This window comes from Gossypium hirsutum, chromosome A07 (genome assembly GCF_007990345.1).
Source record: "Gossypium hirsutum isolate 1008001.06 chromosome A07, Gossypium_hirsutum_v2.1, whole genome shotgun sequence".
In the NCBI taxonomy this organism is placed as follows: domain Eukaryota; kingdom Viridiplantae; phylum Streptophyta; class Magnoliopsida; order Malvales; family Malvaceae; genus Gossypium; species Gossypium hirsutum.
This window is the reverse complement of record NC_053430.1, coordinates 67,619,085-67,645,816: the sequence shown is the minus strand read 5'-3', so window position 1 is coordinate 67,645,816 and position 26,732 is coordinate 67,619,085. Positions and strand designations below refer to the sequence as shown.

The 26,732-nt window shown below is 31.5% G+C and overlaps 2 protein-coding genes and 1 pseudogene across 6 annotated transcripts; 2 read left to right on the top strand and 1 right to left on the bottom strand.

Moving 5' to 3' along the window:
• Positions 1-2,824: 2,824 nt before the first annotated feature.
• On the bottom strand, positions 2,825-4,375 carry LOC107955623 (HMG1/2-like protein). The gene is made up of 8 exons (XM_016891420.2): positions 4,212-4,375; positions 4,067-4,121; positions 3,838-3,936; positions 3,674-3,731; positions 3,503-3,547; positions 3,292-3,372; positions 3,136-3,207; positions 2,825-3,050 (listed from the first exon to the last, which is right to left on the bottom strand). The coding sequence occupies exons 2-8, from the start codon at positions 4,111-4,113 to the stop codon at positions 3,033-3,035; spliced, it is 420 nt and encodes a 139-aa protein (XP_016746909.1). The 5' UTR covers positions 4,114-4,121; positions 4,212-4,375; the 3' UTR covers positions 2,825-3,032.
• A 17,352-nt stretch (positions 4,376-21,727) lies between these two features.
• Positions 21,728-24,541, top strand: LOC107888506 (SAL1 phosphatase-like). Of its 5 annotated transcripts, XM_041117955.1 has the most exons (7): positions 21,728-21,908; positions 21,994-22,032; positions 22,176-22,244; positions 23,044-23,119; positions 23,553-23,623; positions 23,735-23,937; positions 24,099-24,280. In XM_041117955.1, exons 3-7 carry the CDS (start codon positions 22,182-22,184, stop codon positions 24,193-24,195), a joined length of 510 nt encoding a protein of 169 aa, XP_040973889.1. In that variant the 5' UTR covers positions 21,728-21,908; positions 21,994-22,032; positions 22,176-22,181; the 3' UTR covers positions 24,196-24,280. The 5 variants fall into 5 exon arrangements, with proteins under 5 accessions (XP_040973889.1, XP_040973887.1, XP_040973884.1 ...); XM_041117953.1 differs by lacking the exons at positions 21,994-22,032; positions 24,099-24,280 and adding an exon at positions 24,444-24,541; XM_041117950.1 differs by lacking the exon at positions 21,994-22,032.
• Positions 24,542-24,618: 77 nt separating this feature from the next.
• On the top strand, positions 24,619-25,241 carry LOC107956376 (SAL1 phosphatase-like; annotated as a pseudogene).
• The last annotated feature ends 1,491 nt before the right edge of the window (positions 25,242-26,732 follow it).

Below are 26,732 nucleotides of genomic sequence, written 5' to 3'. Positions count from 1 at the left end.
TTTCCATATAGCCAGGTCTCATCTACTTGCACAAACGGCTTGCAGTGAGGAAATGCACGCACACATGGATCAAACGTCCAGAACATCCCATGGAAATTTTTTTTCTCGATTGTAGTTGGTTATCCGACCCATAATAAGGTCGTCGTGTCTGCAACTCAATGACAATCCCCGACACGTACTCCCTCACAGCAGCTATCCATCCTATAACTCATTGTACAACGTATCGAAATCTCTATACAATTATTTCATTACCATTTGTTTAGCTATTCATGTCTTTCGATATGATACTCGATACTGGAATCGTGCCTGCATTTCGACAATTAGTACTGAAACTTTAATAGTAGGCATGTCTTTCACAATTGGCAAAATGCATGTACAAATAGTTTTGGAATTAAGTTTTCGATAATCTTTTGTCATACGTGTTGAAGTGCATGTGTGAGGCATAACAAGTTTTCGTATCTCCCAATTACAGCCTTCCACCAACCTCCAACACTCTCCAATATATAATGTCAGTTTAGACTCTACAACTTTGTAGTCTACTGATATATTCATGCTATACCGCTTAATGACAAATACACATTCTTCCTTACTTTCGAATCTCTGGCCCACAATCAACTCATCAGTATCAGAATATACATCCATCTAGTGAGCATGTAGTATTTCAGGGTATTCCAGAAACTCGGCTGCGTGCGCCGCATCGGGGTCTATCTGAGACATGTATGCCTCAGGATTATTGTGTATCACAATACGATGAATCTAGTTCCCAATTGAAAATGCGTTAACGTTTCCATCATCATTCACGCCTTCGTCGTCAATATTATCCGAGACCTCGTCCACGTTGAGATCACTCTCACTATCGACTTCGTGATCAGAAGGATCACTACTATGGTATACATCATCACCAACCACATTAGTCTCGGGTGCAACATTAAGATCAATATTGATCCCGTGTATAGTTTATTGACTATTAACGTACGATATCAGAACCAACATACAAGGCTCTTGTGCTCCATCTTCTTCACCTAATGGAATGGGATCTTTAGTTGCCTCCACACCAGCTAACTCAGCAAATAACTAAATCAATGCATTTTGGTTGCTTCGAGTCTATTTTGGTGAATTTTATAGGATCCATCGAAACTGGAAACTTGTAAAAAAGTTTCGAGATCCTTCTCCCACAACGTCTATAAATTTTTTCACTAATTTCTTCCTTCATATCATCAAACGAGATATTTCTATTAAATCTCATTATTACTTGTTTGCAACATTCAAATATACATCCCGCAGTTGTTGTCAAAATTTTTTCATCAAAATAAACACATACGAAAAACTGATTTTCCATCTTCAATACTAGATCTGTTAAAAATTTTTTAAAATTCTAAAAACAGTTTCAAATAGAAAAAAAAATTACATAAAATTTTTAATGCAAAATTTTTCATTCAAAAGCTAACAAAATTAATACCCTAACAAAATAACTTTCAAATAATAAAATTACTAACAAAACTTTACATTCTACTTAAAAAGAAATAAACTAAAATACCTTATCCTCCTTGCTTTCATTTCTTTCTTTCTTCTCCTTATCTTCTTATTTTCATTCAACTAAATTTTATTTCTGTTGCTCTGCTAAATTTTGTGTCTATGCTCGTTTAATTTTCAAGGTATATATAGAGAAAAATTAAGCAACAAACGCTCCTATGAGCCCCACCATTTGCGCATCTGAGATAGACACAATTAGTTGTGCCTCTGAGATAGACACGATTAATCATACCTCTAAGAAAGGCTCAACTAATCACACCTCAAAGATAGGCGTAACCTGTATTCGTATCTATACACAAGTCATACTAATTTGAAAATAAAAAATAATATCTTATTTAAAAAACAAAAAAAATATTCTAATATAAAAAAATCGCGCTTGTCAAATAAGCACAAATGAAAAAAAAACTTATTTTGATAAATAATTCAACTCACAACCTATTTTGGCATATAATTTTTTTTAAAAACTTATTTCAGTAAAAAAACCCCACATAAAGGTATAGAAATAGTTAATTCCATTTCAATTTACTTTAAAAATTTTGAAGAAAAAGACAAAACGAATAAATTAGCTTATTGAGTTTTCCATTTTTGTGCTTAAACCACGAGCGAAGAATTTGGTGTAACTCCTTGGCCCAAACGGGAAACAGAAGCTACTGTACAGCGACACTGTACGAGCAAAACAGAAACCAAGAGATGACAATTTTTTATTCCAATGATTGACTCTGATTTCTTCCTTTGCAAGATTTTCAATTTTCCAATTCATGTACGGCCTTGATCTGAAATCGACCATTCCAAAGTCCAATCCCAATACAAGGAAATTAAAGAATTAAAACTTCAAAACCCTAGCCCACCCCCTAGAAAGCCTTTTTTTTTATTGGAAGCTAATTAGCCCTACATTTTCCTTTCCTGTGAATTTTATTTTTTGTTTGATGCAAATATTTACATATAAATAATACAGGAATTCAACTCCACGACTACAATGTTTTACCAACACTATGTCCACACCAGTGGGGCAAAAGGTGGCACAAAAAAGGTTGATAAGCATGAATAAACTTTTACTTTTTAAGGAAAAATGGGTGGAAAGCAAACCTACCTTCTGATATCCTCCTAAAGAAAACAAAACATGAATATAGCTAATCCAACCCAAACAACAGCAAAAAATATCAGATTTTCACATCAAAACAATTAGTCGTGTGAACATTGTCAAAAGAACATATCAAACAGATAAAACCATATCACGCAAAACCACTACCACTTCAGAAAGCGATAAGCATAACCACACACACAAAAAGAAGAAAAAAAAAAAAACCTTAGTCATTCATCTTTAAGAGAAATTTAAGTACAATATCCATGAAAAAAGTTACTGCTGCATCTAACCCGGTTATATCCATCTCTTACCTAATCTAAAAGTACGATTGTCGGATATTAATATCAAGTCAACTGTTCATCTCCAAGTAGCAAAACAATTCCTGAATCAATCTAACCACTTCTGCAAATTAGTTCTAGTCTTCATCCTCATCCTGCAATGATACAAAAGAAATCAATAGACAAAATCACACGAGGGTTTTCCCTTCAGATCAAGTTAGTATTTGAATTTGAACTAACCTCATCCTCTTCATCCTCGTCATTTACTTCAGACTTTGACTTGTCAGATTCATCATCGTTTCCTCCGCCAGCCTACATAAGTCAAACCAATACAATTAGATCTACGACAAACTAATAACAAGCAATAATGTACAAATTATTATTACTATTATTTACCAGCTTCAGATTATATGCCTGCATCTTCTTATTGTATTCACTTTTGCGCTTCTCTGCCTTCTGAACGTAAGGAGCTTTCTCCTGAAATTCCAAATGACAATTAGAAAAATCCTCTGCCAAATAAAATTCAATGAAGCACAAGAAGGTAAAATATAGCCTTAGTATTACTGTTATAAGATTTGCACCAAAATAGGTAACAAAAAGTACTCACAGCATCTGTCATGCTTTTCCATTTTTCTCCACCAGCTTTGCCAACCTGAATATCAAAATTTTAATAACGAATAAGATCTTCAAAAATCCAAACCACAAATACTAATGATTAAAAAGAGGGAAAAGAAAACTAAAGAGACGTTAGCGGTCTGCATTGACAATGATGACTTACAGCAGACACGGATCTGTTATCAGGATTCGCCTCTTTGTACTGTTTCCTGAACTCCTCCCTTATTTGATCATTCAACCACAAAGTGAATAATAAGAAAAAAGAATCAGAGACGCGGAAAAAAAAGAGTTAGTCATTATGAGTTCTCCAAATAAAATATAGCATACATGAAAACGAAGAAAGCACTGGCAGGCCTCTTCGGTTTGTTTGGATCCTTGGCGGCTTTCTTCGCACGTTTTCCGGCGCCTGCGCCTTTGCCTTTCAGTCTATCAACAAAGACGAAACAAACATTCCTTCAGTCACGAACTCAGCGGATCGTATGTTTCTTATGATTGATATATCAATACTTGTGAAGCAAAATACAAAACTAGTGGAACAGAATAGCGCAAAACTCACTTGTTTCCAGCCTGCATCGAATCGGACTTTGTTTGACCGCCTTTCATGGTGAATCCTGCAAGAAAAAAGGGAAAAAGCGACTTAGAAATCCTTAGGTGCCGGTGAAAACCAGGGTGATAGAGACTGAGTCGGCGCCGTGAGTTACCTCGAGAGATAGGGCTTTGGTTTGTGAAATAAAGAGGCGAATGAGTGTGTTGAGAGAGTTCTCTTTTGGCGTGGTTTAGTGCGGGAATGGGCTTTTGGCTAAAAGGGTTTTGACGTTTTTGGTGCTTAAAAAAGATAAATAAATAAAAAAAAATCGAATCGGGAAAATTGAAGCCTGCCCTTGGGCGGGATTTCAAAAAGGGTCAATATTCCCTGCCACGTCATTGATCCTTGTGTCTTGGCCGTATTGGTTGTTCAGCTTTTGTTTAAATTGGGATCATTCATTACGGCCTGGTCGATGTTGAGTACAAAAGCTCGGATTAGCAGATTTGCTTGTCGATGCTCGGCGTTTTGATTTAATTTTGAAGTTGCTTTTGGGTGATTTTTTTGGATATCAATTTTAGATTTTTTTTAATTAAAAAATAATGGATATTCTATCGATTCACTGTGACATGTAGGGCTGAGAAAAAAATTTTAAGAAATTAAAAACCGATTTGAATTATGGTATTTCAACGGTTTTTATTCACAATTTAAAGAAAAAAAAAAGGTGATTGTTCAAATTGAATAGAATTTTGTTTTTATTTTTTATGATGGAAATTTTCTTTAAATGAAAAAAACTTTAAAATGTTGTATAAAGATTTATTTTGGTGAAAAGACATTCTAATCTTTTTTAATTTTGATATTGAGCAAATTGATTTCTATCAAAAAATTAAAATAATTTAATCTAAATCAATTTTAAAAGTGAACTACTAAGGACAATTAATCACAATGTTAATGTTTTTTTATCAATTTCACATAAATTTGACCGGTATAATAACAAATTTAGCTCATATGGTTTATACATTCTATCAATTTGATCATGATTCAATAAATTTAGCTCGCAATAATTTTGCAAATGTGTAAATGTTGAAACTAAATTTTGTTGAATTTTTTAGAACCAAGACTAGATTAACAAAATATGCAAACATTTAGGGCTAAATTTATTATTATATCAATCAAATTTATGCATAATTGACAAAAAATATAAACAGTCTGATTAATTGTCCTTAATTACTCAGTTTCAAAATTGATAGTGATTAAATTGTTCTAATTTTTTAGAAGGACTATTTTTTTCAATTTCAAAATTGAGGATCAGAAAGATCTTTATATAAAAAATACTTTACAAGAGTTATTGATTGTTTTTTATTTACTTGAAAACTTAAATTTTTTAAATATATATATTTATATAAATTTCTTTGGTGTTTTATCAAGTAATATCCCAATGTTATAAAACAAATTTCATTTTGTGAGAATAAAGTTAAAAAACTCAAAATTTATGTGTTGCTCTCGTTTTAAGAAGTTTTCACTTTCATTTTTTATAGAAAATAATGGGAAAAAAATTCATTTTTGATAGAAAATAATGGAAAAAAAAACATGTTCCGTTAAAAAAATTTAATATGATTTTTGGAAAATGAAAAAGAAAAAATGTGAAAAATAGAGGAGAGAAAAACATTTTTTCATTTTTTTTAATAAATTTTCTTTCGAAAGAAATGAAAAATATGAAAACAATAATTTTTTTAGTTTCATAATTTACCCGGAGTCTTTTAGATTTTTAACCTCTTTTTATGATATAATAACTTATTTGACCCTTCAACTTCATTAAAAAAATATTTTATCCTTCCATTTATTTTTTTATTTTTTTAGTCCTTAAATTTATATTTTTTTGTCAAATCATTCCAAAATAAATGAAAATTTTAATGATTTTTAACTTTGCTGATGTTGCATACACATTGATTGCCACGTTGATAACACATCAATATTTAATTAATTTTTAAAATTTAAAAATTCAAAAAAAATATAAAAATATTTTTTAAAATTAAAAATTATTAAAATATTTAAAATATAAAATTTATAAAAAATACTTTTTTAATATTTTAAAATTTTAAAAAATAATTAAATGTTGACATCTACATGGCAATCCGCATGGATGCCACGTCAGAAAAAGTAACAAATGTTGATTTTTCAGTCTATTTTAAGGTGACTTGACAAAAAATATAAATTTAAAAATTAAAAATAAAATAATTAGTTAAAATATATTTTTAATAAAATTGAAAAAGAAATAATATATATTTTTTATTTTCATTATCTTTAAAAAAACAATTTGGTTCTCACTAATTTATTCATCATTCAAGCCGCGCTTATTATATTGATAAATAACTAATCTGATTTCCTTTTTAATTCTTTTAATATTTGAATATGATTTCATGTATGGGATTTTTTGTCACCACATTTGCTTTGATTGTTTGGTTTAAGGTTAATTTATTCATAGTTTTTCATTTTTTGTTTGACATGAATAAAGTTAAAAGCATGTTCACATTCTCCGCTATATCTACATTTCTTTTTTTACCTTTAATCTATCTTCAAACATTAGTATATAGTTATAATTTTATGTAGCTAGTAGAAACCTAATAATTTTTTGTCTAGGTATTAAAATAATATCGATAATTCAGTTTGGTTAAAGTTTGTTATAGTTTAATTTAATTTCAATTAGATGATATCATTGAACCATATTAATTCAGTTTAATTTTGTTTTATTCCATTGAATATTGAAAAAATTCAAAAATTTTGTTTAAATTTTTTAAAAAGAAAGCTCAATATTTTTTAAACATACAAATTCAATATATAAACCCACTTAAAACCCAAAATAAAACTCGTTACTTCTAAATTCTAAATATATCTTTTATTGTATTTTTACTGATTCCATAATTAAATAAAATTAAAAGGTAAATTTTAAATCTAATTTCAACATCAACTTCTCACAACTTTATTACTTATTTATTATTGTTAAAACTTCCAAAACTTAAAGTGTTCTGTTATAAAACAATCAAAGTAAAAGAACACTTAAAAAGTAAACAGAGAATTTTCTCATATCTTTTTTTCATTTACAAAAAAGTTCTATATATAAACCATTGACATTCAATGCAACATAAACAAATAAAGCTTATTTAACTGCTTCATTAACACGTACATTAAGCATCTTTAATAAAAAAAGGGAGGTTTTAACTCATTACTTTCATAAATGTTTAAAGGTTATAGACATAATACTCCCCCTTAGATGTCTTTTAAATAAAAATGTGTCTCATTAAAACCTTTACTAGGAAAAACCCTATAGGATAAAAACCTAATGAAGGAAAAATAGTACACAATCTCCTGTTACAAGTTGTATCGTTAAAAACCTTTACCAGGAAAACCCAATGGAACAAGAACTTGGTTAAAGGAAAAGAATCCAACGTGTTTTTTACTCTACCTAATGGCAATATCACATTACATCTTTTAGTTGACGCATTCCAATCTTATGTGGTATTCTTTCAAACATTGAAGTTGGCAATACCTTAGTAAAAAGATCTGCTAAATTATCACTAAAACGAATTTGTTAAACTTCTATATCACATTTCTTTTCAAGATCATTAATAAAGAATAATTTTGGTAAAATATGTTTCATTCTGTCACCTTTGATATAACCACCATTTAATTGAGTTATACATGCTATGTTATCTTCATATAAGATAGTTGACATATTTTCCTATAAAGGCAAATTACATATCTTCTGGATATGTTGGGTTAATAACCTTAGCCAAACACACTATTGGCTTACCTCATGCATTGCAATTATTTTAGCATGATTTGAAGAGGCAGCAGCTAATGTCTGCTTTGTCAAACGCCATGATATGGCAGTACCTCCACATGTAAATAAATATCCCATTTGAGATCGACCTTCATGTGGATTCGATAAATATCCAGCATCGACATAACTAACTAATAGGGATTTTGAATCATTTGAATAAAATAACCCCATATCAATGGTCCCCTCTGAGATGTCTAAATACATGTTTAATTTTATTTCAATGTCTACGTGTTGGAGAAGAACTAAATATTACTAACAAGTTTACAAAAAAGGTTATATCAGGTATTGTGTTGTTTTCAAGATACATCAATGCTCCTGTGACACTTAGATATGGTACTTCAGGACCAAGAAACTCTTCATCATTCTCACAATGACGAAATTGATCTTTATGCACACCTAACGATCGTACAACCATCGGGGTACTCAATGGATGTGCTTTATCTATATAAAATTTCTTTGAGATCTTTTTCGTATAAGTTGATTGATGGACATGAATTCCATATTTTAAATGCTCAATCTGCAAGCCAAGACAAAAATTTGTTTTTCTAAGATCTTCATCTCAAATTCTTTCTTTAAATAACTTATTGCATTTTGAAGCTCTTCAAGAATTCCAATAATATTTAGATCATAAACATAAATAACAATTATCATAAAATTTGATCTATACATTTTTATAAAAACACATAGGCAGATTGAATCGTTTTTATAACCTTCTTTTAACAAATATTCACTAAGACGATTGTACCACATAAGTCTAGATTGTTTTAATACATATAATTTTTTCTTTAATCTGATTGAGTAATTTTTCTAAGAAACTCTATATCATTCGGGGACTTTAAATATTTCTGGGATTTTCATATAAATTTCACTATTAAGTGTACCATACAAATAAGCTGTAACAACATCCATTAGAGATGCATATCAAGTTTCACGTACTGTCAGACTAATAAGGTATCTAAATGTGATTGCATCCACCACAGGAGAATATGTCTCTTCATAATCAATGTCGAACCTTTGCGAAAATCCTTGTGCTACAAGTCATGCTTTATATGTTACGTCTTCATTTTTATCATTTTGTTTTCGCATAAATATCCATTTATATCCTATCAGCTTTACATATTTAGGTGTTTGGACTATAGGTCCAAAAACCTCACGTTTAGAAAGTGAATTTAATTTTCTTGAATTACGTCTTTCCATTTTGACCAATCTTTTCTATTTCTACATTCCTCAATAGATTTAAGCTCAGGATCCTCATTTTCTTTTGCTATTTCAGTAGCAACATTATAAGCAAAATTGTTGTCGGCAACTATATTTTTTCGATTCCATCTTTTTCTTGAAACAACATAACTTATTGAGATCTCTTCGTTATCACCATTTTTAGGTACCTGTACTTCTACTAAAGTTTTTTTTATTAGTTATATATTTGGCCTCTTCTTGGACACTTGCCTCCATAATATTTACCATATTGAATAATTGCTCATTTTCTTTTACGAGGATTTTTATTTTTGGAACCGATTGACCTTCCATGCTTCGGGCATGGATTACTTTCTTTTGCACTAACAATTTGCCCTATTGGGATATCAATTCGTATTGGAACATTTTCAGCTGGTATGTGAGATTTTGTAATTCTCTTTAAGTCAGTAAATAAATCTGGCAGTTGATTGGCGATGTTTTGCAAATGTATGATCCTTTGAATTTCTTGTTCACATTGACTTGTGCGAGGATCTAATAGAGATAATGACGATCCATTCCATATAATTTCTTTTACCAGTTGTATTTTCTCTCCCACTAATGCTGGGAGTATTGTTTCATCAAAATGTCAGTCAATAAATTGTACAATAAATAATCCTTAAATTAATGTGTGACAGCCCTAATTTGGCCCTAGTCGGAAAGTGGTTTCGGGATCACAAAACCGAGTCACAAAAATAATTAAATGTTATATTCTGTGTTTATTATATGTGAAAGTGCATGTGTGAAAATTTCATGCTTTGATTTTGTCATTTGAGAGTAAAATTATGAAATAGGACCTATGTGAAAATTTTTGAAAATGCTATAGGCCAAATTGTAGTGGCCAAATAATTTGTAGTGTAAAATAGGAGGATTTGCATGTTAGACCTCCCATTTTACATGTAGTGGCCGGCCATCATGTTGGTGGTAGACAACATGTGCAAATTTTTTTATTGAAATTATGGCATGAGTATGGCACAAATATTATATGCCATTTTGTGTCATAAATTGTTGAGTAATTAGAATAATAAGAGTAACAAAAGGAAGTGAAGGAAAAGTTTTGTCCATCCTTGTTCATGGTAGCCGAAAATGGAAGAGAAAGGAGAGGAAAAGAGCTCTTGAATGTTCGGTCACTTGGGGAAGAAAATTCAAGGTAAGTTCATGGTGCTTTGCTTCTATTTTGATGTTCATAGGTTTTTCTTGTTTCTACCTTAACACATGAAGCATATTTTTGATATTTGGTTGTGTTGTGAGCATTCGGTCATGAATGGAAATGAGAGAAATGGTTGTTGTTTCATGTTCTTTTGATGAAAAATGGAGAATAGATGAAGTTGGGCCAAGCAAATGAGCATGCATGTACCTTAGATGCTAAGGGGAAAATCGGCTAACATGTTGTGTGTATTATGGCCGAATGTGAACTTGGATAATATTGAGTAATGTTGTGCTTTAAAATGATGAAAGAAAGATTATGCTTAAGTGAAGTTATAGGTATGTGATGATTGATTTGTGATATGCATGTTTAAATAACATGCATGCAAGGTATGTGTGAAAGAGTGAATTGGTAATAAATCTGCTTGGGACAGCAGCAGTAACGTGATTTTGGAAAATCACCATAAATTGTGGAAGATGAGTTAGAAGCTGAATAAATTATGTAATTAAAGCTTAATGAGTCTAGTTTCTTATAAAAGAAACCGTGTAAGCAAAATAATTTCCGATAATGAGATATTTGAAGTGATGTGGGACAGGGTCAGAATGACTTCTAGATCCTCTGTTCTGTTTTTATAAAATCATTATAAATTGTACAAAAAATGGTTATAAGATGAAGTTTACATTCTTAGACTCCTTAATGAGACTAGTTTCAAATAAAATAAACGAGAACATATTTTGAATTTTGTACAATGAGAAATTTGATTCGTAGTGAAGAGTGGTCAGATTAGTCAAACAGTGAAATAAGGGAAACTTTAAGAAAAATCTGGTATTGATTTGCCAAACCAAAAATTCTGAAAATTTTATGGGTAAAAGATATATGGGTCTATTTTCATATAAAATTAACAGAACTTGATTTGGAGTAGCTCCAGTTATAAATGATTTAGTGACTGTTGCTCAGGAAGACAACTTGCAGTGAAATTATGATTATGTGGTAAACATTGACAAAAATTTGTCAATGAGTTACTTATTGATTTCTTATAAGCTTACTATGATCAGTAGGTGTAAAAGTTGAATATATATATTATATTTTGAAAGTGATGCTTGAATAGTCGAATAATGACTAGTTTAAAATCTTTAAATTTTAAGCTCAAGAGCATAGAGGGGCAAATTCAGATAAAAGAAAAGAGCATAGAGCATAGAGGGGCAAAATCGAATAGCCGTTGTAATCATTCGGCAACATTTGAGTAAGTGTTTAAGCTTGATTCCTTTTTATATGCCCAAGAGTTAAATTAATATGGTAAAGGGAATGTAAATTTTATTTAGTTAATGTGCCGAATATGTAATGATTTAAGGCTATAAGCCCATTATGGCTATTATGCTTAAGTTGAATTGGATTTCGAAATTTGATGCACTAAATGAGTGTTACAATGAATAAACTATGCCGTATATGTGCTGGTGGAGATATCACGATTTGTGATTATTAAATACCTAAAGGAAACCATGATGTGTATAAAATTATTATTATTAGTCCTTTGTGATAGCCGAATATGGCTTGGCACTAAAGTGATTAAATGTGAACTTCGATGAGGTAAACCATTAAAAGTGTGGTGCTATAAGACTATGGGCTACTACGATATGTGGATTCGTTCTGTAAAGTAAATTATTCAGGTATGCGATATGTACTTAGGCATGTTAAATCGATTGGAATTGAATCATGATTGTGAATTGAAAAGCATAGGTAAAAATGCCTATGACATATATGTGAGTAAGGGTAAAACCATCGTAAATTATCGATAAGGATGGGCTATGTGCGGAACCATCTTATAATTGCTAATTTGAAAGGTTTTGTGTGAATCAATGAGCAATATGTATATATTAGATGAATCGTGACCTTTTGGTTCTACTTGAACTAAGTTGCGCGATAAATAATTTATGTATATGACTTATAGTCGAATGGTCACTATGGGTTAAGTTTGAATGGTGAAATGGAAATGTGATATGTTGAATGAGATGTGTTAATATATAATTAAATATGCATGATATTTGATGTGTATCCGGGCTTAAAGACCCGCAGGCTTCGTGCTGGTAAAATATCCGGGTTAAATCCCGCAGGCTTCGTGCTGGTATTATATCCGGGATAAATCCCGCAGGCCTAGTGCTGGTATTATATTCGGGCCTTCGTGCCTAGCAGGCTTCGTGCCGGTGATGTGAATTCGGGCCTTCGTGCCTAGCAGTCTTCGTGCCGGTGATATGTATTCGGGCCTTCGTGCCTAGCAGGCTTCGTGCCGGTGATGTGTATTCGGGCCTTCGTGCCTAGCAGGCTTCATGCCGGTGATGTGTATTCAGGCCTTCGTGCCTAGCAGGCGTAATACCGGTGAAATGATATGTTTTGTGAATTCGGTGTTCCTTGTAAGATAAGGGTTTAGCCGAATGTTAAAGATGAAATGATAGTGTATTGTATCATGCTTATATGGCCTAATGGCAAGTATAACATGTTGGTAAATATGCAATGTGCTTTTATAATCGAATGATAAGTTTGAAATGAATGTGAGTGAAATGTTATGCATAAGCTATCAAATGTTAAGTGTGAAAATGAGATGAAAAAAAAGTGTTTGAGATGTATAATTATATATACGTTCGAATGATGTTAGTACTCAATTGATATGAATATGTTATATGGAACTTGTTGATTTGATTATTCGGGCCTTTGAGCTTAGCAGACTATAATGTCGGTAAGATACTATTCGGGCTTTCGAGCCTAGCAGGCTGTAAAGCCGGTGAAATGATATCGGGCCTCGAGCCTAGCAGGCGAAATGCCGGTGATTTGAGAAAAGCCTATGACTAAGGTACCTTGTGCTAGATTGTCAAATGAATACATTTAATACGTAAAGTGGGCCAGGTACGCAGTATGTACTCATATGTGAGTTTGATTTGAAGTGAATCATAAGGGAGTAATGTGATATGTACGTGAATAAATGTTAAAACTATACCTATGATCATGATACACCTGGTCAGGGTGTGAAAGTATGTGAGGGTATTTGATAAAAATATGTTATATGGATTCAGATTAAGTGTGATAAGAATGCTGAACGTGCATTATGTGCTTGTGTATATTCGGCCAGATGGCAATATCCCTAGAATTTGGCCTCTTAAGAAATTAAATAATCGAAGTATAATTGCGTTTATTTGTTTGCATTGCTTAAGACTTACTAAGCTTATGAAAGCTTACTCCGTTGTTACATTTCTCTATTTTATAGATTGTTGACTTCAGTTACCTGCTCGGGTTGGAGTTCACAGGAGATATTATCACACTGTCGAGCTCACGTTATCGGTGTAAGTAAATCCTAGTATTTCGAGTCTATGGCATGTATAGGGTTTTAATGTTTTGGACCTCGTAAGCTCATATATGGGATAGATTGCATGTGAAAAGAAAAGTTTTAAATTGATTGAAATTTTTCAACACGGTTTTTGTGTGATTGACTGAGTTTAAGTCGGGTAACACCTCGAACCCTGTTCCGGTGAGGGATACGGGCGAGGGGTGTTACATAATGGTTCAACATATTTAATTATAGAAGGAGATTCATAACCAACATATATTCCCAACCTCCTTTGAAGACTCATCTTTGTGCGTTGTGATGGAGCAATTGGAACATATGCTGCACATCCAAAAATTCTAAAATGAGAAATATTTGGCTTTTGACTAAAATCCAATTGTAATAGGGAGTACTTATTATAACTTGTTGGCCTTAAGCGCACAAGTGCTTCTACATGAAAATAGCATATCCACAAGATGTAACAGGGAGTTTTGTTCTCATAAGTGATGACCGAGCTATTAGTTGGAGACGTTTGATAAATGATTCAGCTAAACCGTTTTATGTGTGAACATGAGTTACAGGATGTTCAACTTTTATTCCAATTGACATACATTAATCATTAAAAGCATGGGATGTAAACTCAAAAACGTTATTAAGACGAATAGTTTTGATTACATAATCTAGAAATTGTGCTCTTAATCGAATTATTTGAGCAAGTAGTTTCGTAAATGCTAGGTTGCGAGTCGATAATAGACACACAAGTGATCACCTACTAAATGCATCTATCAATACCATAAAATATATGAATGGACCCACATATATCACTTTGAATACGTTCTAGAAATGTGGGAGATTCACTCCCAACTTTAACTGGTAATGGTCTAATAATCAATTTTCCTTGAGAACAAGCAACACAAGATAAATCCTTAAATTCAAGAATAATTTGATTTTTTAATGGGTGTCCAATTGAATTCTCGATGATTCTTCGTATCATAATAGATCCAGGATTGTAACACCTATAACCCTTATCCTTCGTCGGAACAGGATTATGAGGCATTACCGAATTTTACGGATAAATTACAGACATTTCACAATTTTTATTATTTATATAAAAAATAGTCATATAACATTCATATTGTTCCTTAGATGGGCCATCGAGGCCCAATATGCACCTTAGAAATGACTTGAGACTAAACCGGATACTCAGAAAAATTTTCGCAAAATTTAAATTTTTTTCTTAGGAGTAGGGGACACACGCCCGTGTGGTTGGTTGTGTGGCTCATATGGCCAAGAGACACACCTGTGCCTTAGGCCATGTGAGCATTCGATGTGAGACACACGGCCGTGCTACAGCCCGTGTCCTTACCTGTATAACTCTCTGACTTAAGTCACATGGCCAATCACACGCTTGTGTGCTAGGCCGTGTGCAAAGTGAAGGGGTCACACGCCTATGTGCTAGGTTGTGTGTAAAAACCTGGGCATTCTGTTTTGAAATTTTAAGGTGTAGGAGACACACGACCAGACCACACGCCCATGTGACACACATCTGGGACACACGTCCGTGTCTCTGCTCGTGTTGATGAAAATAGGCCATTTTAAGGCCACTTTTCTTACCCTGTTTTATTTAAACTTACACATAACATTTTAATACATCAGATAGCCCCAATCAAACAATCAACACAAACCAAAAATTATGTTTTAAACATAATATATATCATCACAAGACTCAATTGGCTAAACTTACCAAAATAAATTCATTCATTGATTTACCAAAATCTACTACTAAATACATGCATACAAATATATATTTATATATAAGTCATTCACAACCATAATTCAAATTTAGCACTTTTCCAATCCAACCCTATACAAGCCATATAAACCATAAAGTGCATAACAAAATCTACTGGAGCAATCTGGATAGTGTGACTGATGTGTTGATCTGATCATTCGAACTTTTTGAAGATCTACAAAGAACATTAAATAATGCATTAGGCTTAATTCTAACACCCCCTACCTGTATCCGTCATCGGAACAGGGTACGAGGCATTACCGGAGCTTATCGAATCATTATTAATTAGGGGAAAAAGTAAAACAAAGTAAAACAAAGTAAACATGTAATATTTAATAAATTCATATAACATGGTAATTAACTTATCGCTTCTCTATATTCAACATAATTATGCAAAGCATAATTATTCAAATTGATCATGAGCCCTAATACCTAGTCACATAATTCATATAAATATCAAGAAACATGTATGGCTTCAACTTCCATTAAATTTCTCATATGCATATACTTTTACACATCATTTATTCACATAACTTATAACAATCATATCTATGTATTTTAAATACGCTTTCATAACAATTTGTCTTAATTTCAGACTGTCACACATTGGAGATTTACCCATCAAATCATTTAAAATACTATATTTATACAAATAGTACACTTGAGTTGCACAATTCTATAATTATGAACGAACACATTTATAAAATATATTCCATGTTCTTATATCGTAGTCTCATGTCTCCATATATCAAATATATAACCATCATTTTCTTATGTTTCAGATAAATACATATAACCATACATAAGCATGCCATTCACTATTTCTTCCTGTCTAACACAATTTCAAATGACAGATTCATGTGAATGAGCTCAATAATAACCATGAAAATACTTACCACATTCTTTCACACATATTCCACTCATAACATATTATTTTTATATTTGGCTTGATATTTACTAAGCAATATTAGATATTCATTTATTAGGCAATATCAAATATTCAAATTATTCTTTAACATATATAACATTTAATTCAAACATGAATTTATAACATTTTTCATTTCAACAAAGTTTAACATTTACCAAATATAATCGAGTATGTGATCAATTTATGCATAAGTCACTCACATATTTTCCTGCTCCTCCTCTCCACTCCACATACTTAATGTATATAACAAACTTGTAAGTAACATTATTTATAATTTTTACTATTTACTTATATGAATATTCAAGCTGTCCATCTGTGTCATAGTCACTAAATTATTTTTATCTTGAGCTACAGAACTCTGAATTAAGATCTGCTAGTTTTCCCTGAAACTAGACTCACGTATCTTCTTACCATAAAATTTTCAAAATTTTTGGTTTAACTGATAAGTACAGTTTATTTTTTAAATTCACCCATGTTCTGCTATCTAACAGTTCCGCCCTTCTTCACTAAAAATTAATTATCTCCTCGTACGAGATTTGAATAATGTTCTCGTTTGTTTCTCTTGAAAATATACTCATTCAGAATTATAAAAATATAAATTTAAGAAACTAATTATTTTTTTTAAAATTTTTATAATTTTCCAAAGTTAGAATAGGGGAACCCGAAATTATTCTGACCTTATCTCAAAAAATTTATTATATCTCATGATTTACAATTCTATTGCTTACATCGTTTCATCTATAAGAAACTAGACCCAATAATATTTAATTTCATATTCCATTCATCCTCTAATTCGATTTCTACAATTTTTGGTGATTTTTCAAAGTTAGACTACTGCTGCTGTCTAAAACAGTTTTAATGCAAAATGTTGATTTCCATTTTACCCCAAATTTCATAGTTCATACAATTCAGTCCTTTCTCAATTAACCGCTCAATTGCGCTAATTAATACTTTATTCTATCATTTTAAACTACTTCATAACCCCTAAAAATCAAAACTTTAGCACTAGACCTTAATTCCGAACTCTTTCATAATTAGGTCCTAAAATCAATTTCCATCAATTTTACTTGATAAAATCATCATATATCAAAATTAAAAATTTAATTTTATATTCATTCATCATATGCTTCCAGCACTCATCCATAGAAACTTTAAAAATTAGCCATGGAATAAAAAACTAATGACATATTAAGTTTGACCCAATTGTAAAGTCCAGAATCTTAGAAATTTCAAAGAGAAAGCAATAATTAAACTTATATGAAGCTAGAGTATGAAAACCAGCTTGAACCCTCTTCCATGGTTGTTTTTCAGCTGATGAAAATGAAGAGAAATGAAGATAATTAAAGATATACTAATTTGGTCCCATTTTTATTTAGCTAATTTTGGCAATTTTCCAATTTTGCCCTTATTTCACCAATTTCCTGATTTTTCTCTGTTATTGCCGCCCAAAATATCTTCTTTGAGCTTATTTGCACTTTAGGTCCTTTTTATGTAATTAATCACCCAAACGTCAAAATTTTCTAATGAAATTTTACTACTACCTTATTGGCACTCCGTAAATATTTATGGCTCGGTTTATAACACTGAGATCTTGATACCTTTTTTTTTCAATTTCTTGACCAAATAAATCTTTATAAAACATAATTTACTATTTCAAAAACCTTTTAAAAGCTACATTTGGCTCATAAATATTAAATAATATAATCTATGAGTTCTTTTTTCAGATTTGGTGGTCTTGAACCTTTATTTCTGACATCGCTGAAATTTGGGCTATTACAACTCTCCCCCCTTTTGGAATTTTCGTCCTCGAAAATTCCTTCAGAGGAGAGGTTCAAATATTTTTTACTAACTAATAGTATCATCAATTTTCAAAGCTAAAACATTAACTGCCACTTCTAACTCATATATCAAGTAATTCTTTTCATATGATTTTTAATTGTTTAAAAGTGTAAACTATTACTTTGTCTTACTGCATCAAAACACAGTTTACCCACTCAATGATATATCACTGTAAATCACAACTTTCTTACCCGATTTAGGCTAAACTAGAACTGATGCTTCGATCAACAGAACTTTTATCTGGTCAAAATTTTGCTAACATTTACTAAACCATTCAAATCTTACATCTTTCTGTAATAACTGTATCATTAGTATAATTATCAATTATTAACACCGAAGCTTTAAATTTTCCGAAGTTGTAACCATCATACCAATTGAAACCATAGTACCATAATAAGGTCAACGTCTCAACCTTAGAAATAAAATAATAATTCAATATCAATAGTACTTCTCAAACAAAAAAGAAAAGACTAAAAATAGTCCCAATAACAACCAATGCAATAACATGATATCCACAATCTGTGATTCATATTACTAAACTTCCATATTCGAATCAAGAGTTATAACAGTAAATGTAATGGTCTCCGACTAATAAATATCTTTCTCGAATATATATTATATTATATTTACAATTCAGAGTTTCAATCAATAAAAGTAGAAAACAACATCATATGAATCTTTTATCAAATCTTCTCTCAAGTATAATTTATTAGAAAATCATAGAAGAGATAAGCAGTGCCGCTCATACTTTAATCAGACTTTCAACAATTCCATTTAACATCATGATCAGCCGACCTTTCTATAAAATAGTAATCACATTTGAAAATGAACAATTACATAGATTTCTATATATATACAAATCATGTAGAATACCCAGAAAAGATCGTTGTAAGATATATAATCATAACAGTTGCAGTCAGATATCTTTTCCATTTTACCACTATGCAACTGACTACTAAAATCATCAATAATTCTACATTATACAGCTCACTAAAAGAACTAATTTAGAAGAAATTTCCAGTAAATTCGTTTTGTAGATACCATACCTGAATAAATCGATTACTCATGAATAACTTCTTTCTTAACAGTAACATTGCATATTCTGAATAATCCTCAAAAAATTGTCATAATCATTTTTACTTACTAATCCATTCTCTATTCTTTCATTTCACAATTTATTTTTAATTCAATCTGTTAAACACAAATCAAAGATAATATTTTACCTTGTAACGAAAATTGTTTACCTTTTTAACAGAGGCCCACTAGACTAAACAGAACACTTAGAGTATACGGAACTAATATAAAGGCGTATTATCATTCACTATTAAACAGATAGCACTAAAGTGTTATACAGATAGCACAGATGTGCTAAACGGAGAGCACTAATGTGCTAATAATCAAAAAGCTCGCTAGAGTTCCCTAATGGCATGCCACTAATATTCTAGTAGTTCTAAATTCTGTCTACTTGAGCATTAAAATTGAATTTCATACATTTAAATACTTTACAATTTAATCCTTGTACCAATAATCCGTATATTTATATTTCTCTATTTTTAATACATGTAATATATTTCAAAATTCACTAGTCATTCGTAATTTACTAATAATTCTTATCATGTATGTCATATATCACTATCCAATTCCAATTTCAGTTTCAATTCATTGGCAACTCAATTTAATTTCACTTTCTCATCAATATAGATTTCAATACTAATATTTATCCATCACTCAATTCAATTTCCATTCAATTCAACACTAACACTTACCTCATACTTCACTTACCATGCACATAATTTAAATTTAACATTTAATAATAAATAATTTGAATTATAGTAATACAACCGTATGCTGGGTATGTCTATACTCAGTGGTATTACAATAATTCAAATTATAAAAACTATAATAAATAATAGACATCAAACATGTAACATTATAAGTCATATGTGTTAATTTATATTTAATTTCATATCTCAACAATAGTTTTCCATCAAAGGGCATCACATATCATCTATATTATCTTTAATCAATTCATGAACCTTTGGTTCAAGCTTTCAATCTTATATCTCAATTTCAATTCACATTTCAATTCATAATTCCACTTTTTCATACTTTCAATAGTTCAATCGATCAAATTCATTCGATTTTCTCATTTTATTTATTCAACCCTATTAACATAACTTGGACTCAGATGGATACACGGATCCAACCAAACACAGTAGTACGGCACATTGTGCCTAAAATGGTACATAGTACATGATTAGTATACGACACATAAGTGCCTAAAATGACACACGAGGTGCCTAAAATACGACACATAAAGTGCCTGATATATGACACATAAAGTGCTTGATCGGCAAAGCCGATATATCCCGTACTCTTCCAAATCCTATGGCATGCCAAGTATATCTGACTAGCCCGACAAGTTAATAGGGAATTCAATTCTCATTTCAATTTCACTTAATATTCATATTTATCCCTATTAACAAGACTCGAACTTTGGCAGATACACGGATCCAACCAACACACCATTATGACACTCAGTGCCTCATCGGCTTTGCTGAAGTAAAACAGTAACAGTACGGTACTCAGTACCTCATCGGATTAAACCAAAGTAACAGTAACAGCACGGCACACAATGTGCCTCATCGACTCAAAGTCGAAGTAACAGTACGACACTTATAGTGCCTCATCGACTCAAGGTCGAAGTATCCCTGAACACTTCCAATCCTATGGCATGCCAACTATATCCAACTCAGCCCGACTAGTTAATAGGGTATTCGATTCACTTTCCAGTTTCTAATCAATATACATTTCAATTAATCACATATATTCTCAATTCAATATAATTCAATTCATTTTTCAATAACAAATATTCAAATTTCGTATTAATCACATATTCATATCAATTTCATCACATTCTCAATTAATAAAATTTTCAAATATAACATATATACAATATTCTATTTCCACATCAATCACATATATCCATACAAAGTCAATTCAATATTGATACTTACCTTAAAATTTTACTTACTATATACATAAATTTAAGTATAACATTTATTCATACCTTCATGAGTTTCGACTCATCATAATGAACTTTTACTAATACATTTGAGTATCATTTTCAACATTATTGGAATTAGCTCAGTTGGAAAAACATCTCTATCTTTAAGTAAAACAAATCACATCAGAGTCGGAAGATATCACATTATCACAGGTTATATAATGGCATGTATTTCTAGACTTCACATATGCTACGTTCGGTCCGAGAACCGACTAAACCATAGCTCTGATACCAATAAATGTAACACCACCTACCCGTGTCCATTATCAGAGCAGGGTACGAGGCATTACCGAAGCTTATTGAATCATTATTAATTAGGGGAAAAAGTAAAACAAAGTAAACATGTAATATTTAATAAATTCGTATAACATGGTAATTAACTTACCGCTTTTCTATATTCAACATAATTATGTAAAGCATAATTATTCGAATTGATCATGAGCCCTAATACCTATTCTTATCACATTGTTAGTCACATAATTCATATAAATATCAAAGAACGTGTATGGGCTCAACTTTCATTAAGGGTGTGTTTATTTTCCCCTGATTTTCTGGTGTTTGTTTGACTAAAAACTTTTTACATGGGGAAAATGTTTTCAAAGTCACGGGTAAAATGCCTATGCTTTTAGGAAAAATGTCTTACAGATTTTTACATTTTCCAACTCTCACCAGTCTTTCCCCCTTGCGCCGTTCTTCATCTTCCTTATTCTCCTTCCAGGTACTTTCCTCCTACTTCTTCTATTAGGCTTTTCATTGACAATTACCATACTTCATCAATGATGGTTTTTGATGGGCAACAACAGAGAATTCATTTGTTTATCTTATGATCTGATTGGAAATGGGTATTTTCACAAACTCACATTTGTAGTATTAATATATTCCAGATGTTTTACCATAAACCAAGTGGGTGCTTCCATCCATGAATATCAAAACCAAAGCTTTTTTCGCTGTTCTAATTCTTTCTTCTTCCATGGTGGAAGCGAAGGCCTTTATGCTTCAAAGCTTAATGTTGATCTTGACAAAAAGCCTTCTCCTGAGGAAAATCATCTCAATGGCAAGTCTTTTATCAGGTCATCATTGTGTTTTTTTCCCCATTTTCTTGATCTATTTCTCTTTTCCTAGTTTCAGCTTTTCCTTTTAATGTTGCATTATAGGATAATTTTTTGTTTCAATTATGATTATCAGCTTAATACCCTTTTTAATCTAATTTGAACAGTGTTAATAATGTTATCAATTTTTTGGGGATTTTCCTTTTAGGGGGTTGGTTTCATTGCTTATTTCGTTATTAGGTTCTCTTTTAATGGATATAAATTACCATCAATTATATGCTGGATAATTGTAAGCTAACAAAGTGGTAGCTTATATGCACTATTCGCATTAGAAAAATTAAACAAGTTGCATGTTTTTGTACTGAGCATTTTATCATTTGTTTATCTTAGGATTTTGTCCATGTTGTAGTTGAAGATTGTGGATCTTTTTAGGGGACCAATGTTGGCTTCATTTTGTTTTTTGTTGAGATTGGGTCAGGAGCAAACAAATTTACTTATGTTCTGTCATGTTTTATTGAATGAATAGATGTAAGAATGTTACATTGTGAAAACCATCCCATGATTTATTGACACTAATATCATGCAGTTGAAAACTCTGTTATTTAGTCAATTTATTCGGTTTGGCATGTCAAATGCATCAATGTTGCAATTTAGATTAATGAAGGCATTATTGTTCTGTAATTTCAAAAGGAAAATATACAGATGATTTTATCATTGGTTTGGTCGTGATATATTTCATCGTGTCAAGCTGAGTATATATATAGAAGCTGAATTTGGGTTTTGGGTGTTTGTTTTAATTTGCAGAATGTACAAAAGGCTTTGCTGCAATCAGATGTTCAATCCGAAACTGATAAAACTCCTCTAACAGTAGCTGATTATGGTTTGTTTCTAAACTGCTACTTCCTCTTTGGTTCTTTCACCCAACATTACCAGTCTTTTAATCCCCTTTAAGAAATATGCATCTTGGATTTGAAATGGGTTCCCATTTTTTTACCCTGATGATTTACTTGCTTCTTCCTTCTTGCTAGCATGTTACTAGGAATTTAGTTTTTCCTTCTTTTCACAATTTGTTATACTAGGGAATTTACAAAGTTGAATGATGTTTTCCTTCCTGCATTAAGCAAAAGTTTCTATTAGATGCAATGCTCTTTTGTCTTTTATTTTTACATTGTTTATCCCTAAAAGTTTCTGGTTTAAGTAATATATACTGTTCTTGGTCTCGTCATCTTTCAACTAAAGGGTGGCAGAAAAGAATCCTAAACTTATTACTAACATGTTGCCTTGACATTTTTATATTCTAAAATTGTCATCAGGCTCACAGGCAGTGGTTAGTTTTGTGCTGCAGCAGGAACTTCATGCTGAATTCTCATTAGTTGCCAAGGAGGTGAATCTCTGTACTTGTGAATAATAGTTTCAGCAGCATCCATCAGCCATCTTTCTTTTTAACATTATAGAATCCTTCTTTCCTTCTAAATAATGTTTGGTTTCTCTTTAGGATTCTAAAGATCTTCGCAAAGATGGTGCCCAGGAAATAATAAAGCGCATTACAAAACTTGTGAACGATTCTTTAACTAGTGATGGATCATACAATATTACTTTATCCACAGAAGACGTTCTCAAGGCCATTGACAGTAGCATATCTGAAGGTGGTTGCCAAGGTCGATATTGGGTTTTAGATCCTATAGATGGTACTAAAGGGTGAGCTCTGAAACTTTATATTTAACATAAGTGATTTTACTTTAGTCATAAAGAAGTTGGTGTCTGCTATAATAATGATTGATATCCACTGAGTGCTTGTTGTTTATGATATGCCTTATCCAACATGAGGTAGTAACTTTTATTTTCGGTCTTTAACCCAGCCATGACTGCTGCAGGGAGATGTTTAGATTTGCTTCCAATCTTTTGTTATTTAGTATAGAAGGATTGATTGGAGAGCAAAAAAAGTGGGCTACCTAAACAGTACTTCATGCAAGATAAACCACAAGTCTGTCTTGGTTTTGATATATGTTATATATGGATTTCTTTACAATTTGGTGTAAAAGAAGTTGGCTGCCTTTTCTTTGCTGAAGTTGGTGGTGGGACTTATATGCAGCCACTTGATGGTTCTTCGGTAGTGAAGGATATAATGATTTTATAATTTATTATAATTTATTGTTATTAATCTGAGTACGTATTTGCAACTTGTACAATTTTATGGGTTCCAGGTGCAAGTAAGTGTTGTTGAAAATCCTGAAGAAGCATAATTCTTTGAGCCATATGAAGCAGCACACTCCATGCATGATTTATCTAGTTTGATGCCTAAGTACACCCCCTCTTTCTTTCTCTACACACACACACACAGAGACACATATAGACCAGCACTTGGATAATGCACTGAAAATGTTGAGATGTAAACAGAAACTTGGTGTCATAGCACTGCCGGTTAGAATTGACAGTCAGGCAAAAATATGGTGCCCTGTCCAGAGGAGATAGAGCCATATATCTGCGTTTTCCTTACAAAGGGTATCGAGAGAAAATATGGGATCATGCTGCTAGGTGTATTGTTGTAACTGGTATGGACCAATTTCACTCCATCATTGGCTTTCTTTCAAAGTGCTAAGGATTAGTTGCCTGACATTGGTTTATTTTTCTGCCCTTTCACCTATTTGCAATTCATGGTTTGCAGAAGCTGGGGGTGTGGTTATAGATGCTGCATGGCAGCCCTTGGATTTTTCCAAGGGAAAGCATCTTGATATGGGACACAGGCATCATTGTCACTAACCAGAAGTTAATGCCATTACTGTTGAATGTAGTTAAAAAATCCCTGAAAGAGAAAGCTCCATCGTCATGATCTATTTTAAAGGCAGGCTTTATCCTTTCCTCTTAATTATACACTTGGACAATATTGTTGTTATTATGTAGTGTACTACTAATTATGCATTTGGATAATATTATTAATTTCTAGTATTAATTGTGGTTTGGAAGTTAATTTATAATTATTCAATCCTTGTTTTTCTTTTTTATATCACAATTACAAATAATTTATTTGACTTTGGTTGTTTTCAATTTATGACGGTTAATATTCTAGCTTAATAATTGAGTATTATTATATATTTAACTTGATTTATTTATTTATAAATAAATCATTGAAATATATGTAAAAACAATTTAAAATATAAATTTATTAAAAAAATTTAAAATATAAATTTATTAATATATATAAATTTATTAATATATGTAAAAATAACTTTTCCGGAAAATATTTTCAGGTTATCTGCCAAACAACAGAAAATATTTTACATAGATTCATCCAAACACCAAAAAAGCAAATCATTTCCAGAAAAGTAAATTATTTTCCAGAAATCATTTTTCGGAAATCATTTTACTGGCAAACAAACGGAGCCTAAATTTCTCATATGCATATACTTTTTACACATCATTTATTCACATAACTTATAACAATCACATCTATGTATTTTAAAAATGCTTTCATAACAAATTGTCTTAATTTCAGACTATCTCACATTGGAGCTTTACCCATCAAGTCATTTGAAATACTATCTTTATACAAATAGTACACTTGAGTTGCACAATTCTATAATTATGAACGAACACATTTATAAAATATATTCCATGTTCATTTATCGTAGTCTCATGTCTCCGTATATCAAATATATAACCATCATTTTCTTATGTTTCAGATAAATACATATAACCATACATAAGCATGCCATTCACTATTTCTTCCTGTCTAACACAATTTCAAATGACAGATTTATGTGAATGAGCTCAACAATAATCATGAAAATACTTACCACATTTTTTCACACATATTCTACTCATAACATATTATTTTTATATTTGGCTTGACATTTACTAAGCAATATCAGATATTCATTTATTAGGCAATATCAAATATTCAAATTAATCTTTAACATAGTGTAACACCCCGAACCCGAGACCGTCGCCGGAGTCGAACACGAGGTGCTAACAGACTTCAAACCACTTATTTGACATTTCCCAGACAAGCTGCCAATCTGCGTACTAGTCGCTTTAAAAATCATATCTTGAGTTCTTAAACTCGAAATCCAGTTCCGTAAATTTTCTCTGGAACTAGACTCATATACCTATATGGTAGAATTTTTGTAGAATTTTTGGTTGGGCCAATTAGTACAGTTTATTAGTCAAAGTCTCCCATGTTACAGGGATGAACTACACTGACCTTTGTGCATTACGACTTGGATATCTCCCTGCACAGAGCTTCAATACTGATGTCGTTTGTTTCTATAGAAACTAGACTCAGAGAGGAATCTGTACGTATATGGCATGACTCCTAATTATCTCTGGTTAATTTATAATGAATTTCCAAAGTCGGAACAGGGAATCCAGAAACCGTTCTGGCCCTGTCTCACGAGAACCTGAATATCTCTTAACATACTGTCCATATGATCGTTTCGTTACTTCTATATGAAAATAGACTCATCGAGCTTCGATTACATAATTTATTCATCAAT

What these genes read in the sequence shown, in the direction of transcription:
- LOC107955623 (XM_016891420.2), bottom strand. Translation starts at nt 4,113, where the DNA reads ATGAAAGGCGGTCAAACAAAGTCCGATTCGATGCAGGCTGGAAACAA. An exon ending in AGTGCTTTCTTCGTTTTCAT is followed by an intron (nt 3,732 to 3,837) that starts GTATGCTATATT and finishes TGATCAAATAAG; the next exon opens with GGAGGAGTTCAGGAAACAGT. An exon ending in GGAAAAGCATGACAGATGCT is followed by an intron (nt 3,373 to 3,502) that starts GTGAGTACTTTT and finishes TTGGAATTTCAG; the next exon opens with GAGAAAGCTCCTTACGTTCA.
- LOC107888506 (XM_041117950.1), top strand. Translation starts at nt 21,804, where the DNA reads ATGCCTATGCTTTTAGGAAAAATGTCTTACAGATTTTTACATTTTCCA. An exon ending in TCTAACAGTAGCTGATTATG is followed by an intron (nt 23,120 to 23,552) that starts GTTTGTTTCTAA and finishes AATTGTCATCAG; the next exon opens with GCTCACAGGCAGTGGTTAGT. An exon ending in TCTCATTAGTTGCCAAGGAG is followed by an intron (nt 23,624 to 23,734) that starts GTGAATCTCTGT and finishes GTTTCTCTTTAG; the next exon opens with GATTCTAAAGATCTTCGCAA.